The sequence below is a fragment of the Telmatherina bonti genome (genome assembly GCF_933228915.1).
Source record: "Telmatherina bonti genome assembly, chromosome: 13".
NCBI lineage: Eukaryota > Metazoa > Chordata > Actinopteri > Atheriniformes > Telmatherinidae > Telmatherina > Telmatherina bonti.
The window spans coordinates 25,758,534-25,777,768 of NC_136611.1; the positions used below are offsets into that span (position 1 = coordinate 25,758,534).

Genomic DNA, 19,235 nt, shown 5'->3' on the forward strand with positions numbered 1-19,235 from the left:
GAATGGAAGCTGAGCAGACCACACATCCCAGCATTCACACACGTCTGTTGGCAACAATATCAACTCATCATTAGTGGTGACCAGAAATAATGCCAGTGACTGTGTGCCTCCAGATACGAGCACAATGGCTTGTTAAGAGCCACCCAGCACAGAGGACATCCTCCCCATATGGTTGAGGGAGCCCGGCTCCAATACTAATCTGCTTCCACTGTTTATAAAATAAACATACTGCTGAACACTAACCCACAGCCTGCCCAGTCTCCCCACTCCTGCACCCTCCACTCTGCATCTGGCTGACCTTTGGCCAGGCCTGTTTGAACTCTTCTTCCTGTCCAGTGCAAAGTGAATATAGCATAATGGCACAAAACTGCACTGTAAGCATTTTTCATGCATCGGAAGAGGGAGTTACCACCATATCCATATGGAGATGGCATACATGTTAGGCGCCGTCTGACATGAGCTCACAAAGCATTGCATCCCAGAAATTTGGGAATAAATGAGCAGAGATGAGTAGTTAATTAAATGAGAATATTTACCACTTGGGTAATATGCTATGAAGGCGCAAATATGCATGCAGTTAGAAAAGTCTCCATTTATTGGCGTAAAGTTACCCCTAATTACAAAATCGGTGCCTCTCATGGGCAACAGAATGACTTTTTTCACCTTTTTTCAAAACAAAGCTGCTCATGCAGACATCCCTACCAGACACCCCCTCCCCTTCTCACTGGGAGCCCCAAGCCCACTAAGGCCCACTGGTGTCGGAATGAGACGAGATAAGCCCATGGTTGGCTTCCATCAACACGTGAGGCTTTCCAAAGCGAGTAGAGTTACAGACAAGCTCTCCTCTGGGGCTCAGTGGGAGTGGGAGCGGGCTGGGTTGGGGCTGCTTAGACACTGGTAGGCTGCTAATCTGCCCCCAGCCAGGCTGCTGATGCCCACCATCTGTGTCTGTAACTCATCACCCATTGGCCAGAGGCCTTTGCAGGCACACACGTGTAAACAAACACCAGGAGAGATATTTTTAGGCCAATTCTCTACCTGTCTTGGGTAATTGTTTATCAGTGTCACATATAAAGAAAAAGCAGGAGACACGAGCTAGCAGCAAGCAGAAAGAGGGGGTGAGAAGCCAGCTGTAAATAGAGTTAGCTTTGGGTTTTTTTCATCTTCCTCATTAGTGAGGGAACCTGTTTCAGACAAAACAGAGGATCAGTTAAACCAGAATACAAGCATGTAAAAAAAAAAAAAAGCTTTTATGATAGTTTTAATTACCATCAGCAAAGATTGAAGAGAGAGACGAGGCAACAGAACTTAAGAGTGTCGGGGAAAAATGTGGCTGCTGGTTATGCTTCACTTACAAGACGAGACTTCACCATCACAATTGCGCATGCCCCTGGCACTCCTGAGCCAGAGGATGTAGTGGGTTAAGAGGTCAGTGGGATGGGTGCTGCAGGGTTTGAGGAAAGAGGAGGGGGGTGGGGGGGGGGGCAGACAAGTGATGGAGATTAAAATAAAACACCTGAAACTTCTCACAGAGCATGACAGCCATGCAGGTGTGCTTCTCTTACCCCAACATAACCCTCACACGCCCACTGCTTGCAGCTGAAATATCCTGTGGGCACAGCAGCAGGCAGGTGATTAGCAGATTCATTTACTATGCCTCACTTAGCATTTTACCACTCAGCCACGTCTGAATCTCTCTTGACAGAGACAGGCTTGTTGCTCCATGTGATCTGAAGGCTGGGTTAAATGGCTGAATTTTAAATGTCTGCTCAGGGAATTGCTTTGAAACCATTAGCGGGTGTGGTGTAGTCACTAAAAGGGTGTGGATTTTTTTTTTTTTTTAAGTGGGCGGTCCAAACCTTAAAGGAATAAATAGGAAAGGCGATTACATTTTCAGTGGTGTAGATTTGTAATTAATTGATCTTTTAAAAAAATATTACAAAATATACTGTAAAAAATTTTGTTGAGTTGTTTTTATATTTATTTTATCATCTGATGTGCAGTTAAGATAAACAGTCATGGTTGAGACATATTTTCCAACTTAACTCTGGGCTTGAAAGCTAACTCGACCTCCCCTCCATGCTCATGATGATGATTTTCTTACAAACCCTAAAGCAGTACAGTCTGTCCTGTGGGAGCAGCTGGAATGAGAACTGTGATGACATTAAAGCACTAAATGTTCCCAGGAGAATTTTTCTGTTATTCCATTTTATATTTAATACCAACTAAGTTTAATCCATATGTGTAGACGTTCATGGACCCTAAATGGCAACTAAATTACGCAATGGAAACTGCACAGGTGCCAAAAGCACATTTCCAAAGAAGGTAGACCTTTGCATGTCAGACTCTGTGAGACTGCTCCAAACTTAAAACATTAACAGGCATTCATAACATGAGTTAACAGTAGTCTCTGTTCTGGATGGTCTAAAAAAGCTCACGGGAGTCAAAGGCTGGAGAAACAATTACAAAGCTATGTTTGGTAAGGGAGCTGTCATGTTTCCATCTAGAAAAATTGTACAAGGCCAGAGATTAAATTATTTACTACTGTTAGTTTCTGCACAAAAGATAAAAAGACAGTTATAGATTATATGTTCAAAAAGTCATGGATGTGGAAGAAAAAATCATTATGCTATTCATAATGCTAAGTAAAGAAAGATAAAAGTGGGTTTTCTCCTTTGAGAGATGAACAGAAGTTCACACAGAAAAAAAAAAACTGCACAGGGATGTTTCAATTATCAACTCGATCCTTCAAACAGGGATCCTTTCTTTATGCCTCCAGCACAAAGACTAATGTTTTCCCTTGGCACAATAAATAACTTTATATTCCCAATGCAATGAAAAGTTAACCTGCCCTGATGATCCCAGTGTCTGCCCTCATATTTGTTACTGCAGCTTCTTAATCTAACCTGAGTCAACCTGTCATGCTCCATCAAACGTGGGAATCGGATACTTTAGGAGAACAGGCGCTTTTGCTTTGCTTTATGCTCCCCACTGCACCGCCAACTCCCCCATACCCCAACACATTGAACCTGGGAGCAGAAAGAAAGTCACCCGCATCACATGAATCAAGCACTGTGACAGGGGGTCCGTTGGGTTCGGGATCACACGAAGGATCACAAGTCCCTCTTTTTTCTGCTCCGCATCCCATCTCTGTTAGCTGGGGATGAGAGAGGTGGGGTAACCATCTAAAGGCATATATTTCCGTTGATGAAGAGATAAATCAGATCATTTCTGGAGTTAGGAAGGGAGCACAAAGAGAGCCTTCTTGGTCATCCCCCTTTGAGATGTAAATGGCACGGTGGCACTGAAAGAGGGCCAGGTGTCCGAGGGAAAAGAGGGAAAGGAGGGAAAGCGTGACGGTGCATGCATTCCTCAGGGACAGAGACCATTAACTGTTGCTTTGCCTCATGTGAGGAAAAATCAACAAAATCATAATGGTTCCTAACACCCTATCTGGAGTCACACAGTGTGTAAGTATGATAAATACCTATCAACAAGTACACTAAAAGTTTTTTTTGTCATTTCTGCTGCACCTGCAGTGATACTGATGAAGTAAAATGTTGTAAACAAAGGTTAGGGTAGTGACCATTTCCAAATGTCTTTATTAGTCACTACACTGAACTCCTGATGACAGGAGGTCAACAGCTGCAGCTCACACCTTGCTGGACGACTAGAATTGAGCTGACTGGCTTACTGAGGTCATCAAGGCAGCCATTTACAATGAACTCTTTCAAGCCTGAGGTAAAATCTAATATCCAACACCTTCAGGTGGAGAAAAGGGGCATGTGGCAGTTAGCAACCTGTTATCAGTTTAAACAAGGAGAAAGAGCAGGAATGACCTCTTTAGGGAGGAAAGGTCATTTATGCTGAAGAGAAAGGCTGTAAGGTCCAATATGTTGTGTTTATACTCCTACTTTGGCTTCACAATCTTTCTTTAGGCTGCAGGGTGTTCAGACAGTCTGACACCAGACCGTGGACTCCCATTTGATAAGATTCGGTATCCTGTTGGCCTGTCTGAGATGACACGTACTGCATGGCACTGTGAAGGGGAGGGAAGATTTGACACTGTAATAACTAAATTATTCTGCTATCAGTGATAAAATGTACTAAATCTTTAACAAGTACAAGACAGTTTCAAAAATATTCCCAGCACCTCTGGCCACTTTCGTCCAGTTTTCCCACACACCTAAAAATAACAGTTAATGACATAGTTGTGTGCGTAATATTTAGCTTTATTCAGCTCTTAACTTACAAAAAGTACTGAAGGTATGGGGATACAGTTTGTCTGTTCAAAGGCAAAAAGAATACCTCTACAAATACTTCATTACTGCAAATCCTACTGCAAAAGTTCATTAATCACCGTTGGATATTACTCCAGTGTCATAGTATACAGAAGCAAGACTGTTACCCATCTTCCCACCTGATTACAAGTAAACAGTTAGTTTACAAACTAACTACAAACCAAATGAAAACATATCCATGGGTTAAATGTCTTATAAAGCTTTATTCAAAAATGACAGCTGTGACATCACCGAATGCAAATATGTAGTTAATCCAGCCACTGAGTTGTTGTTTTATGTGATGCAACATCATGGACACACAAAATAAACAAAAAAAAAGGCATCTTGAGACCCTAAAGGCCTTTTATCATATTCCCCATTATTTGAAAGATATGACTTCAGTGCGCCATCTGCTGGTGAATAAAAGTAACTGCATATTGACAGATTGCAAGCCAAAATACTTAGCATTATACTACTGGCTGATGGCAAACAAACATGTAACATAAACATTTTCAGCTGAATGGAACCCAAATTTTTTTCTTACAAGTATAAAACTCCAGCACTGGTGTTGTCAAAAATCTCTTGCATAACGCTAGTGTAAGTGGTAAAGTTATACCAACCTGTCTTAGGAGTATCAAAAGACAAAAATAGTGACAGAACATCCACCAAATTCCAGAAAAACCAATATATTTTTTCTAGTGTTAGAAATGTTGACAAAGTATTCTGCCCAAGATGCAAGTAGTTTAGAGATGTTTCCTGTGTGGTTTCTTTTACTGCTCAATAAAAATCTAGCATTATAACACGAAAAATGACTTCATTACAGAAAAATGTTATATTTTTTTTACGTTATTTGACACAAAAAGCATTAAATTAAGATGTAACATGAACAAAATGTAAGAAGCGTAATGCAGGCAACTGAAGACTATTGCATAAAGGCGTGACTGCCACCCCACTGCTTTGTAACCAAACTGCACATGTGTTTTTTTCTTTAAACTTTGTTTTCTACATGCACATATTCCACCAGTATGAGCTTATGTTTGTCAAATCTCCCTTTACCACTGCCACAAAACTTAAACTGACAAAAAAAACAGATTGTCGTGTTTTGTAACAAAAAACAAAACTCCTCAAAACCCTTATGTCTTAATCTTTCCCTAAGAAATGAGGCAAAGTTTCATTGGAAAATTGCTACAATCCTCCCAGTAGCTGTGGAAATCAACAATCCCTCTTGATCACATAAACAGAATAAGCCGGGTAACAAGTAGTATTTGTACATCATCTCAGGAAAAACAGTCTTGACTTGCTTTGGAAATTCTAGCAAGAGGAAGGTTAGCACCATTAGGTGATTTGTACAGTCCAGGTTTGACAGGAAACATAAACAAATACACATATCATACAGATTTGCATTTGGCAAGACCTTTTTTTTTTTTTTTTTTGTAAAGCGATTTAGCTTTTAAGAAGGCTGGAATTTGTCATGCAGTGAGGAATGTCCACTGTTCTCCCCTCTGCTGTCCAAGCAACATGAATTAGTGCTGCTGTAAAGTGTCTGGATGTGCCTGGCACAGTGAAAACTGGGGTTTAGACCAGAAAAATTCAACAGATTGAAATGACCAACTACTTGCACTAGCAAGACGAGCTCAAGCACTAAACTCCGCATTTATGCCGTTTTTCAATTATGCAGACTTGGAAACAATGCAGAGTGAAAGCACCAAGATTAGAAAGCATATATCTGTTCCCCCATAAGAAAAAAAAAATGATCTCAGAACAGCACACCACAGCTTTCGTGAATTACATCATCACTGTGGCCAGCTTAACCAACAGGTATGGATCCAGTGACAGGCTGCCCTTCTAGTGACTCAACCCCCCAATGAAATATACTGGATTGGGAAGTTAAAACGTGGAGTTTAAGCCAAGAGTTCACATCCTCTGTTGTTGTATTACTACTTAATAGTGTTGCATTAACTGTGGCACTTTTATCTTTTTTTATACAAACCTTGAAATACAAGAAATACCAGGAGAATATTTTGCTCCCAGCAACTCAGTAACTTGTCTCCATTGCAAATGAAATACTGAGTCCTCTGGTCTGAATAAGGTTTAGCATCAACAGGAGGCAACATCTGCTCCATGCTGAACAATAGCAAAAGCATTTAAGTAGTTTTACACTGTATAAAAAATGGTCTAATACAATAATAATAATAATAATAATAATAATAATAATAGCAATGCTGGCCAGTCAGAGACTTTGGCAAGGCTGGCTGGTTCTTGACCATAGCGTGCTGGTGGTTCATCCACACACACATACACACATATACACACAAATACACACACACATCTGTGGAGCTACAGGTATGTATCCTGCTCTGTGCTGCTAAGGCTTTGTGTGGATCGATGAAGGACTGATTCTTTGGCGGGGGGAAGTTCAGAAGGAGGTGCTCTCTGCTGGTGAGGTGAGTCTTTTTCAGTTTGTGGCATGGTCTCTGGCGTCACACTGCCATCTGCAGGTGGGGGAGGTGGTGGAGCGGGTGGATCTGTGGGTGGTGGAGGAGGAGAGGTTTCACCAGGAAGAGGGTATGGATTAGGGATCTCCTCAATAGGCTGAGATTTCTTGATGCTCTTCTTCTTGCTCTTCCTCTCCTCCTTGTCCTTCTTCAGCTGTGGCGTAGGCACCTCCAGAACAATAGTGGGGTTCTGCTGCAGGTCTTGGCGCCTGGGTGGCTCGGCCAACATGATGAGGCGAGCGCCATGCATCCTTGGAGGAGGTTTGAAATTCAGTTCTCCGCGGTTCTTCTTCCAGCGTTTGTGCTGAGTGTGATGCTCTCTTTCCACATCTCGTGCTGTCACTGGCACTTCAAGAATCTGACAAAGGAAAAAGAGACGTAACAGTCACAGCTGACCTTGCATAGATCATGATCAAAAGTAAATGCGGGGCAACAAAACAATCCTTGACTGAAAATGTCTTTCACCTTTGGCTGCTGTGATAAAAAAAAAAAGTGAAATGGTTCAGTAAATGCCAAAGGGCCTTGGGCTTTCCGTGGATGCTGCGTCACCCACATTCATGACAGCCATAGATATAAGAGAGTGTATTGTTCAAGGAGACAGAGAGCCTCACATAACTTGTTACCGGACCAGACACTGGACAGCCAGCACTCTGGTCAATATATCTGGGTGATGTCAATTTGACTCGCTCTCAGACTCTTCACTATTATTTTTGCTTTATTTACGAGCTCTACAGGGTCCTCTCCAACTCCATGTCCACAATTAAACTTTCTCTGCATCACTGCAGAATTGTGTGACATAACTTAATGTCATTAACAAACAACTGTTCCAGTCTTTAGAAGATCTTGGGGTCACCCTTTGTAGATTTCACCCTGCTGTGCCCATTACTATTAAATAACTAAATAACTAATGCATCCCACTCAAAGTGAATAGACCACATGGTATCTGGCCAGACTGGGTAGATCATTTTCCTTTGTTTCCCTCTCCACTCTTTTTACTTATTCACATTTTAACAGACTGATCTTAACATGCCTAAGGAGGTCAAGGATATATCCTTCCTAGGCACAACTGATAGCTCCTTTACTCATACCTCTCGCACAAGGAAGCCCTCTTGCATGTATCTCGGATCTATGGCCCTGAGGAGTTCCATGGTCTCATACAGGCCTTGGCAAGCCTTAAGCTTTTCCCGGGTTCCCAATGTGCACTTAAGCAGCACCAAACCCACACGAAATATTATCTTGACTCCTGAAGGATGGAGAGAACCCAAAAGGAGTGAGTGTCAGCGTGCAGATACTGTAAGGTTCTGTTTTTGTAGAGCGTAAACATGCTTTAAAAAAAAGTCACGCTTACCATCACAGAGGAACATGTCCCAGACACGTAACACAGAAGCCCAGGGAAGGGTTCGAGAGAAGGCACACATGAACCACTCAGTCATGTAGAGGATAGGATCGATCTTATGTTTCTCCAGATGCCGGTAAGATAGCGGGGAGAAGCGCCGCAGCAGTGCAAACAGAATTTCTCCATCTAACTGTATGGCTTCCTGGAAAAAAAAAAAAAAAAAAAAAACATGCAAAAGAGAATTTAGCAGAAACAAATGAAACAATGAGTTTCTTTAACATAAAACTGAACCGTCATGAACATGTGGATGTTCATCTACTAGAGTAGGAGGGAGCAACTCGAAGCAGCAGTCCTCCAAGTGTTACAGGAGTTTCCCTGCTGCAACACACTTGACTCAAATCAGCAGGTAATTAGCAGACTTGTGAAAAATCCAAAGTCAAGCTCTGCACAAGTCTACCAACTACTCCTGGTGTGTGCCAAGTGTGTTGCAGCAGGAAAACTTCTAACACTTGCAGGACTGCGGCCCTCGAGGACCCACCCCTGTACTAAAGTAAATCAGACTAAAGGGATCATATTTCTCAACTGTTCCTCCATTTTGTAGCGCCATACTTCCATTTCACAATGACATTGTTTATTGCTAAGAATCTGAAGTTAATTAAATGAACAAAGAAGCTACAGTAAATACACTAGACTGTATTCATCAAAAAAGGCAGTAAATTTTTCTAAATTAATCATGGTATGAAAAAAGAGGCAACACCCAACAGGTTTAATCAGGGAGCTGTGACCACAGAAAGCTTTTGTCTGACTGTGCTTGCTTACAGTTTATTCATGTGTGATGACAGCATTCTACTTTATGGTAAACATATCCCAGTTTAACTGTAATCAGTTTAGCTAGTTTGTCAGTAAAATAAGCTAGAATCCTCTTCAGAGGATGCTACTGCACAAGCCATAGTGTGTTTCAGTCTCACCAGGCCAGGACTGTAGTAACCAGGAAGATACTTCTCACAGATTTGGACCAGGCCCCAGAAAGCATCCTGTGGAAACAAACACAGATGATGTAAGAAAACACACTGTTCATTTTGAAGGGCATGTGTCTGCATGTATAGAAGGTTGATAACACTGGAAATGTTGATTTTGGCCATATAGGAAAGTCTTTAAGCACAGGCAAATGTTCTATTTAGCTGAAATGAAGAAATATAACTACAATCGGACACAATGGCAAAACAGTAGAATCTTGATCATCTTCACCATTCTGTACAGATTTATTGCACCACTTTAAAATATAGAACTGAAGTAGCTCAACTACGGTGCAATATAACTTAAATATTCCAAACATGATCCTTATAAGAACTGGAAATAAATCAAATGGAAAAGCGACACTATAAATGACAGGTGCCAAAGCAGAAACTTAGAATGGGAACTAAAGTTTACTTGTGATTGTCAAAGTGAAATTCTTTATCTATGCTTACAGTAATTGTAGTTAGCAGAACTTGGAGATAAAATGAGCTGTGAACACAGAAACTTTCTCAGTTTTACACCTAAGGGCATTCGTGTGCACACAGAATCCCCACAGGAACTGAAAAAAAAATGAACTGTGTGACTTCTCAAAGGTGACAATAGAGGAAGACTGGTGAGTAAGAACAAATACAACTGCAGCAGCAGCCGGGCTGCATCCACTTAATGTATCAAAGTGACAAATAAATATTCATTAGAAACAAATGCAGACAACAGCGAGAAATGCAAATGTTCTGCCAACAACATTATATTATTGTAAGTATAAAAAGCCCTGAACTTTTGTGTTCTTAAGAGTTCATGAAGCAGTCAGTCTCTGGAAAAGCTCAAGGATTTATCTGCATTTCACATCGGTACAGTCCGTCTGTCTCCGCTGTTCGGCTTAAAAATAGACTTGCCAAAGCTCACACATTCAAAGCAAACTTAAGAAAAAAGGGAAAACATGCATATTTATTTTACTGAAGTATCTCAGATTTAATGTCTGAAGCTGCTCTTCAGAACGTTACATCTACAGTAAAACTGACAGATGAATGTGTGAAGCATGTAGCACCTCGGCAGGCATGTGCATTAGCAACACAGCAGCAATCGGTGCCTGGGCCTGGCAGTATCCCTCCTCTGGTCTGTAGAGAGTATAGGCCTTAAGAACACGAAACAGATCCTGCTGCCTGCACACACCCACAAAATTTACATATGTTATATGTTTGACAGGAGAGTCATTCATTTTTGTGTGTAATGAAACATTACATCACATCCGACAGCTTACCCGTGTCCTCCCCGTGACACAAACATCTCATGAAATGGAAACTGACGGTGGAGATCTTTCTCAATCACATCAAGCCATTTGGGGTCCCCTGGCTGACTATCCAGCTCCTGACAAAGTACAAGGAGGATATGTGAGATTCCTTTACAGCAGAAATAGCAATGATAATAACATTTTACATGGTATTATTGCAGAATGTAAATTTCTTCGTTCAGCAATCCGATTAATACTTCCTGGATTCATGTTAAACTTGATGTGAACGCGAGTAATTCAGCAGTTCATTTTAAATGGTAAACTGAGCAATGTAAAAGTGAACTGGTTCTAACTTCATGCAACAACGATCAAGTTTATTTTCAACCAAAAATGTACTATTGGTGTATTACCACAGTTTCACTAACAATTTCAAATGAAATTTCTAAATAAAATGAGCCCCAAAACAGCATCAATGCAGATGAGAGGGGGAAGTGAAAGAAGAACCTGTCTGACCTGAAACTTTCCTTGGTTCTGCTCCTTCTTCACCTTCCCGCCTGATAAGTAGAGCCATGCACGGCCTCGCAGGGCGGGAGGGATTCCTTTCTGGCATCGTAGTCTCACCTAGGCCACAGAATAAGGCTTGAATAAAACTAAACATAACAAAGGGAAAGTGTAACGATGATGGTTTAACAAAAGATGTTAGATCATGAAGCCACAGTAAAAGCAATGGACATGGTAGTAGCTAGTGGTTCCTTTTTTTTTGTTTTTGTGCTTTTTTTTTTTTTTATACTTGTGTGGTTAAAAAAATTGAATATTTAGAGAATGACACAGAAATCACAAGAAGGCTTCTGCTGTCGCTGAAGGATTATAAGATAGTTCTCTAAACAAAGCAAGAACAAGAGGACGGACATTTCTGGTAGAGTTTATATGGAAGCTGTGAAAAGACAGTGAATGTGTTTGATGCCATATCTAACACTGAGTTTTTTCAATGTTTAATTTCACTAAACAGTTTGTTTGTGAAAACAAACAAAGTCAAAAACCCTCAAAACAACAGCGACATTAAGATCAGTCCTCCATAGAAACATTACCCCAATGGAGAGGTATAATACACTAATGTGATCTGTTTACAAAAACACTATAGAACAAAGATGGGATTCTTATATACAGCACATTAACACAAATATACACACAGAGGTGGTTTTAAAAGAAAAAGAAATCACTTCTTTGCTTAGATCTGAGGCTTCAAAATGAAAGAAGAAAAGTTTGTAGGATCAAATTGTACATAAATGTATTGAGATATGCAGCTTAACTAAGTATAACTTGATATAAATTAAGGTATTCGTGCAATGTTATTTGCTGGAGAGTCCTTTTTTTGTTTGTTTTTTGTTGATTTTTTTCCTGAGACAAACCTAGCACACCTTTTAAGGAGAATACAGCTTTCAATGTAATTTCTGCAAATAGTTACAATCAGAAGTACAATGTGGCATCTGAAACTCTGACCTTCACCACATAACATGAAACAAATATAGCATTACTTTTAAACTTGCTTTGTTCCCTGATGAGATTAAAAAAGCTGTGTTGTGCTGGGGAGTATCTTTAGCTTATACTAGCAGCAGTTGTCTCATGGGAAGTCAACACAGCTCCACCATGAATCTAAGAGTGTCAGTTTGTCACATGGTACACAGGGTGATAAACAGATGGGTTGTGTCCTGGCTTGCTGCTGACTCATGGAAATTAGGTGAAGTTACAGTGTGGTGGTGAATTGCTGAGAGCATTTCAGGCAGAACTTGCTTAACAAGTGAATCTCCAAGACAATGTGTCCACAAGGTCTTTTTGCCTTGTGCAATTAAATACTTGAAGCAACGGCATTGTTCAGACATGCACATCAAACAAGTCAATCCAAAAAAATCAATTTCCTGGAGACAACCATGATGACATTTATGCATCAACAACAGCAAAATGGAAGACAAAGCATCTGCTGACCTTGTTAAATCTCTTGATCATCCACTTATCCCAGTGACTGAGCATGTCCAACCATTTCACCTCCCTTTGCCTGAGCACCTCTGGGGGCACATCTTGAGCTCTGGGAATACAGTGGTGACAAAATGGAAAGTTCTTTATGAAAGTGCAATCAAGCAAAAATGACAAAAAAAAGCAAAACAACAAAACCAAAACAAGGAAAGCAGTCAACAGTCCATTTATTACCTAAACCTATCTGACAAAAAAAAAAGTCAGTCTGTAACTGCAACAATGACTTCATGCAGTAAAATTTACATTATATTACATTATATTCTCCAACAGAAAAGGATGACATCGACATGTTAGACCTACAATATGAATGAGGTCTGATGCTTTAACTGAACTATGTAATTATATCATTGGCACAATCCTGTAATTGCAGGGTGAAATGTTTTCAAAGAGCAGCCCTTTTTAAAATTCAGTACAGCCCTCTCTTAGTCAAAAGTGCAGGCTAGATGGCTGTGGTGGATGAGTGCAAGATGTTATACCCCAGCCACATCTTCAAAAAAAAAAAAAAAAAGAAAAAAGAAAAAACCCTTAAACAGTTGCTAAGTTGCTTTTATTGCCAAGCAGTGTAAGCTAAACCCTGGGTTCAAGACCATCTATAGGACCTCGCCAAAAGAGGCCCTGTAGTAAAGGGGCTCCAGAGCTGTGGCTCCGAGCAAGTCTGCCAAAAAACTCCAGAAAACAGGAAACTCCTTGCCAGCTGGTGCTTGGCACAACTTTACTCTCTCCGTCCACTATCTGAGTTCTGTATGCAGGCTTTGGGCATGCAGTAAGTAGTTTATAAAAAGAGAGAGAATGAAAGTCCCTCTTGAAAAAAATAAAAAGAGGAAGAAATAAAAGTATGCTGCTTGAAAGGCCATAAATAACTTCATTCAAAACAAACAGAAGTCCTGTTTCAAGCCTCCCACATAAAAGCATATAAGGATTGTGTCAAAATTCTCAATTAACTTTTTACATCTTACAAAGTTAAAGAAAATTAGTGATTTTTTTTTTAAAAACCATACATCTGCCTGCTTGTTGCAACATTCAACTTGTCATTTTTACCACACTTAGAGAGGGAAATGGTGAACATAAAAAAACAAAAAACAGTGTGCCACGCAGCTGGTTTGGGAGCTCTGTTATTCAAAGGCGTCTCCTCAACATCATCTTCCGAACTTGAGACATGTTATCATATGATTATGATATGATTGTGGGTTAAATTACTTACATCTTTGTTTTAGTAACATGGATTATCTTGTAGGACAGTTAAAAGTCAATATGAATGAATTACTGAAGCAAACTTACGACTCCTCCGAGTGCTGCTGTGCTCCACCAATAAATCCATATTTATCGGTTTGCCGGTCACTGGTGAAACCATTGATCTCTGAATCGGATCCCAACGAGCTTTCCTCGTCAATATGAGAGCTGCTAATAGTCCTGATGCTCCTTGTGTCAAACGATTGACCGTTTTCTATTCTGGCCATGGTAGCAGGGAAGCTAGCTGGCTAGCCAGTGTAGCTAACGTCAGCAAGCTTTCAGACAGCCAAAAGTCAATCAAACTGAATCAACGCCATAATTTCAATACGTAAACCAAACTATCTAACTACTTTTCTGCCTCTAAATACTTTTACGCGTCTATTGCAAGACCACATGCATTTGCTAGCACATTTAACTTGAGTCCGAATAAACATTAGCTAGCTAATGTTGTTAGCCTTAACTGCTCGTATATCAAAGCGCTCCAAAATTAGTTCTAAATTGACTCTAACCTTCAACAAACTAATCCTACATGGTCGCCTCGGCTTTTACAAATGAAAACTAACAGCCATGCCAAGTGGTTATTCTTTAAATCTGCCTCTAGCTAATATTGGGTTGGTGCGCTGCCCTGTCATCCCGAGTGCTGAACAGTCTGCCTCGATCAGAAACTCACTCCTTGAGTCCCAGCCTGGTTATGTTGTGGTTTCCCCTGGTGGCTGCCAGGAAGAACAACATAAATCTTTTCTTTATCTCTTCATATCTCTGACATGTTCAGTTTCCAAACTGGATATATCAGTAAATAATAAAAGCAAAATATTTTTCAGTTCCTTTATTAAAAGCAAGTGAATCACATGGGGGGTCTACAAATTCTTGCAAGTTACAAATATATTTAACTTCAAGAATGTCATGGACAAATTGACAGTTTAACCATACTGCTTTTTGACAAGAAACAAATCTTTTACCATTCACCAACATGTTTATCACACTGAGGTGTGTGTACGATGCAAAAAAAGTTGCCAGTATATTAAAATGACATGACAGGACTAACGGAGAGCCATCAACTTGTCCTTCTTGCAGAGAAGCTCACTTCTTCCTTCCACCTCTCTCTTTCAGAGCCAAATGGATGATAGCACCATTGTTCATGTTGTAATAAGCCAAAGAGTTGGAATCCTTGATAAAAATGCCCTATAAATGATGCAAAATATATTAGTGATTTTGATTTATTCATATAAAAAAGTTCTGATAAAATTAAAGATATGATTACCTCAAACTGCAACTTCTGCTTTCCTGCTGGCATGCCTGTGGCTTCATGGATTTTGACTTTAATAACAGACACCTGTGGAAACATTACAATGGCATGTCCATTAGAATAAAGTGTACTTGTGTGTCCTCTTACAAAAAAACAGAAAGGGCTTCAAAAAAGAAAAACAAATGAATAAATGGAAAACCACTTGGATACCTGGTCTGTAAGTGGAACGGTGAAATTCAGCACTTGGCCATTCAGCTTCCATTCGGTTTTATCCTGCATGTTGGGGACTTGTACTTTAACTGCCACAGGACCCTGGAGACAGGAAAAAAAGGAAGATATAAATAATATATGATAAATCTTATTAAAAGATAGCTCAGAAGTTAGACACCACATAACTGAACATATTAATTCCTGCTAAATCTCAAAACATTACTGACAAAGTTGGCTGAGGTTTTTAGCTAATGTAAACAAAGGCATAAATTACAACTGTGTTCACAAAAATGAATGATTTGCATTAGTCATTTATTATCCTTTCCTTTCTTTTCTGTTGGCAGGTTCAACAGGTTTTGATAGTCTAGGTTTCAATTCTGCGCACTTATTCTTGTTTACATGCAGGTTATGAACTGTGCTCTAGTGCAAGAGATGGCAGCATGTGTAATTCACAAATGTAAAGCAGGATATAAAGCTGCACAATATATTGTTTGAGCATCATCATCGCAATGTATGCGTGCACAGTAGTTACACTGCAGGTCCTGCAATGTAAGAGACAAATGAACTCCACATGTTCATTTCTCCATCTGTCTTTGTATACCCTGCAGACGTGGATGGGTCATCTGTCCATTTTCATTTACAACTGGAGCAGTCGTAAAATAAACATGATAGAATGAAACATTTATTCAAGATATAGCTATATAGGATATTAAGAATAACTCTCAAACAGACAAAAACCTTACTTTTAGCATTCCAAAAAAGAAGCAAGTTCAGTGCAAGTTTATAGACAAGTAATTTGTTGAAAATTCCTGTATATTTTCCAATTGAGATAACTATTGCAGGATTAGAAAGAATCAAAATGGCAGTTTTTTCCAATATTTTGCATCCCCAGCCCAGAGGGGGCAGAGTATTTGCACTCACTTCTCCAAAACTATAGATATTGTTTGCCACTGCGGGTTAGAGATGCTGCATCGCTGTCTATTTATAAAACCTGCTGGAAGACCCATTTTTATGACCTGGCATTTCATCCAGCATGAGACCTTGTTTATTATTTTCTCTTATCTATGTTTTAACTTTTTTTTTTTTTTTTTTAAATAAAGTTGAATTAAGCCCTAGTAGGATATCGTCAACCCTTCAGGGACAATCGTATGAATGACGAGTGGTAATTTGCAGTGCCAGCACTCAAATGCAGGTTAACTGCTGCTCCAACAAACCTTGTTTCTGCGAAGGAACTCCTCTTCTGGAATCAGGTTGTCTTCTGACTTCATCTTCTTGCTCATGGGCTCATCCTCATGAGGAGGAGGTGGGTGTGCAGGTGGTGCAGGAACAGATGGTGGCTGGGGTACTGGAGGAGCAGGCACGAAAGCTGGGAGAAAAAACGAATAGTTTGATGTTAAAGATTTTTTTTAAAAAAAGGATAAATTATTTCACAAAAAAGTTCCACACAAAGCATGCGTTCCCTTTACAATGAATATTGTGAATATTTCTGAAAACTGTTTGAAAACCTTCATCTTACCAGCTGGAACAACCATGGGGGGTGGTCTGGGAGCCATGACGTGTGGTGCTGATGGCGGCATGGGAACCACGTTGATGCGGGGAGCAGGAATCATTGGTGGCATTGGTGCTATAACCTGTCCTGGTGCAAGGCGCACTACTGGAGCAATAGGAGGCCTTGGAATTACAGGTACAGCAGACAAGAGAGTGGTACGTACTGGAGGCGCCACCTGTTCGCAAACCATATTTGAGTTAGAAAAGGGCCATATTGTCAACAAAAAAATTTACTTTTTTTTTTTCTTTTTTTCTTCTTTTTCAAGGGCTGTAACTCACAGAGACAGGTGGGCGAAGCACTGGTATGGGCGGAGGTGTAGGTTTGGGCAAAGTGGGTACAGATGAGGGCATGGGGGGTGGCTGATGAATTTCACTTGGTTTGCTTGGACCAATTTTCTCCTTAGTGTCATCTTCTCCCACTAGACCTTTGGCCTTGTGAATGGCTTCAATCTGCTCTTGAAGAGTAATATTGGCCTGTGCTGCCTGCTGTGTACGAGCCATACTTCCAGAATGGCCATCCCAGGTAACCTGATGAGGAAAAAGAACAAAAGAGTTACAGGTACAAAGACGCATCGTTGTGAACAATAAAGTTTTCTTATGGAACCTTAGTATTTCATGCAACTCAAGAGATTAAACCAGAATTATGCTGTAAAACTTTTCTCACCTTCTCCTCTGGCTTCTGGATTTCTTCTTCACCAATCTTTTTACCAATGGCTGTCTCCTCAACACCAAAGATATCAGTACGCCTCTCAGCAAGTTGTTTCAAGCTGCTTTCAATGTCCAAACCAGGGGCATAGACTTCATCCTCTGTCTGCCTGTCTCTGATGCCGCGGTCTCTTTGTTCCAGCCAGCGAGGATCCAGTAGACCAATTCGCATGTGCTCTTGCATCTTACTGGCTGGGATCTTCTCACCAGTAATTGGTGAGATGAGATACTCATCTAGAGCTGCCACTGAGGGTGGAGGTTTGGAAGCTGCAGGGGGAAAAAAAGCATGACTTTAACGCACATTATACATAGTATGAGCCTGTTATAAACTTGGTACTGTCTGTCTCAGGAAGTGTGTTTACCTTTGGGATCATAGTCCTTGCGAATAATAACCTGGTCTGGAGTGGGAGGCAGGGGTGGCGGCATGGGATTGTCTGGTGGGAGTGGAGCCTTCACACCTTCATCCTCATCATCTGATCCCTGAAGAAGTAGCAGCGTAATGGTTTTACCAGCAGTTGATACTTTTAAACAGTAGATCAGTAATGTAAATGCAAAACAAAAATTAAACAAACCAATATTTTTGCACTTAAGTCTTAAGGAAGTAAAACTTGGAGTTAAGCAATGTTTAAAAAAATCTTCACCTCATCCATGTCCTGGACTTGCGTGTCTTGATCAGGTTGTGATGGGTGACCATCAGCCCGATTCTCCCGTACATCCTCTTCATCCTCACTCTCAACCTCCATCTCCACTTCTTCACTTTCTCCATACTTCTCATAACGTTCCTGGATAAGAATGCGAGCACCAAGCTCCTCTGGAGTAGTCGGTGGGGGAAAGTGGCCTTGGGAAACAAAAAAACAACAACAACAACAAAAAAAAAAAAAGAAACAACAAAGATTAATAAATCTTGCAGCACTTAGAACTGTTAATGTTCATTGTGGTTACACTACCTTGCTCATTGGGCTGGAAATCAACAGTCTCTACCACAACAAAGTCATGCCAGTCAATTTGAGCATATGCAACTCGTTCTTTCTCTCTTTCCTCTTCCTCCTTCTTTCTCTCACGCTCCTGGTACTTAGCCCACTCCACACGGTACCTCACCTGTTTGTGCCATAAGACAGATATAAATTAGCCTTTGGAAGTAGTACGTTGAGCACCTACTTAGATGGATTTTCCTCAAAGAAAATACCTGGTCCATAACCTCCTTTGGATTCTCAGCCTCTTTCTTGAGCTTGGTCAATAAGCCTTTGGGAGGGATCAGTATCTTAAAGTTGAGAGGCAAGATTGAAATACAGTTAAGCATCACCATCAAAGCCAAAAAATACCAATAAATATCTAATAAACAGTCTGTTAAGTTACCTTTGTGTACTGCTCAACCAGTTTAGTGAAGTAGTTAAACAGGCTGTGTTGTGGCCGCAAAAAGTCAAATTGGTAGTTCCTCTGTTCTTTCTGCATGAGCTGAGTAAGAAATTGACGGCCATTGCGAGCAACAAACTGGGCGGTGAGCTTTACGACATCCAGGTCAAATGCTGAAATTGATGGAGGATCTGCAATGAACTCAAACTCAGGGGGAGGCTCTTTGGGAACCACAGTCTCCTGAATCACCTGTGACTGCACCTATTGATAAATATTAACATCAGTTATTACAAAGATTTACTAATCATAAGCAGGAAAACTAAATTACGAATTAATACTTACTTTTTGAGGAAGCTGCTGTGACTGCTGCATAGCCTGCTGCTGCATAACCTTAGGAATTGCAGCAGATGGTTCTTGTGCTTTACCCTCTTTAAATTCATTAACTTTGTGACGATAGTAAGCGTGATAAGGATCATTGGGGTTGAGGAAATTAAATTTTGGATTGTTGATCTCATTCTGACGGATTCTGGCTTCAAACTCAGGGCCATTCCTGTGA

At 40.5% G+C, this 19,235-nt stretch overlaps 2 protein-coding genes across 2 annotated transcripts in view; both read right to left on the minus strand.

The window, feature by feature from the left end:
* Positions 1-4,498: 4,498 nt before the first annotated feature.
* LOC306764347 (TBC1 domain family member 10A-like) lies at positions 4,499-14,238 on the minus strand. Its single transcript, XM_079251483.1, has 9 exons — positions 13,666-14,238; positions 12,340-12,439; positions 10,870-10,977; positions 10,387-10,493; positions 10,174-10,288; positions 9,080-9,145; positions 8,124-8,313; positions 7,864-8,018; positions 4,499-7,133 (listed from the first exon to the last, which is right to left on the minus strand). The coding sequence occupies exons 1-9, from the start codon at positions 13,842-13,844 to the stop codon at positions 6,618-6,620; spliced, it is 1,536 nt and encodes a 511-aa protein (XP_079107609.1). The 5' UTR covers positions 13,845-14,238; the 3' UTR covers positions 4,499-6,617.
* A 207-nt stretch (positions 14,239-14,445) lies between these two features.
* The window catches only part of sf3a1 (splicing factor 3a, subunit 1), a 5,860-nt gene continuing 1,070 nt past the window's right edge, over positions 14,446-19,235 (minus strand). Inside the window, exons 3-15 of the mRNA XM_079250943.1 lie at positions 19,022-19,229; positions 18,683-18,940; positions 18,513-18,587; positions 18,274-18,424; positions 17,968-18,164; positions 17,689-17,806; positions 17,286-17,593; positions 16,901-17,149; positions 16,590-16,797; positions 16,288-16,439; positions 15,074-15,175; positions 14,879-14,950; positions 14,446-14,799 (exon numbers count right to left, since the gene is read on the minus strand). Coding sequence (XP_079107069.1) covers positions 14,698-14,799; positions 14,879-14,950; positions 15,074-15,175; positions 16,288-16,439; positions 16,590-16,797; positions 16,901-17,149; positions 17,286-17,593; positions 17,689-17,806; positions 17,968-18,164; positions 18,274-18,424; positions 18,513-18,587; positions 18,683-18,940; positions 19,022-19,229 — 2,200 coding nt within the window. The 3' untranslated portion in view covers positions 14,446-14,697. The remainder of the gene's footprint in view (positions 14,800-14,878; positions 14,951-15,073; positions 15,176-16,287; positions 16,440-16,589; positions 16,798-16,900; positions 17,150-17,285; positions 17,594-17,688; positions 17,807-17,967; positions 18,165-18,273; positions 18,425-18,512; positions 18,588-18,682; positions 18,941-19,021; positions 19,230-19,235) is intronic.

Excerpts from the sequence above, each read along its gene's own strand:
- LOC306764347 (XM_079251483.1), bottom strand. The coding sequence starts at position 13,844 with ATGGCCAGAATAGAAAACGGTCAATCGTTTGACACAAGGAGCATCAGG. Across the intron at positions 10,978-12,339 it reads TGATCAAGAGATTTAACAAG|GTGAGACTACGATGCCAGAA; the intron begins GTCAGCAGATGC and ends TCTGTGGCCTAG. Across the intron at positions 10,289-10,386 it reads GTGTCACGGGGAGGACACGG|GCAGCAGGATCTGTTTCGTG; the intron begins GTAAGCTGTCGG and ends GGGTGTGTGCAG.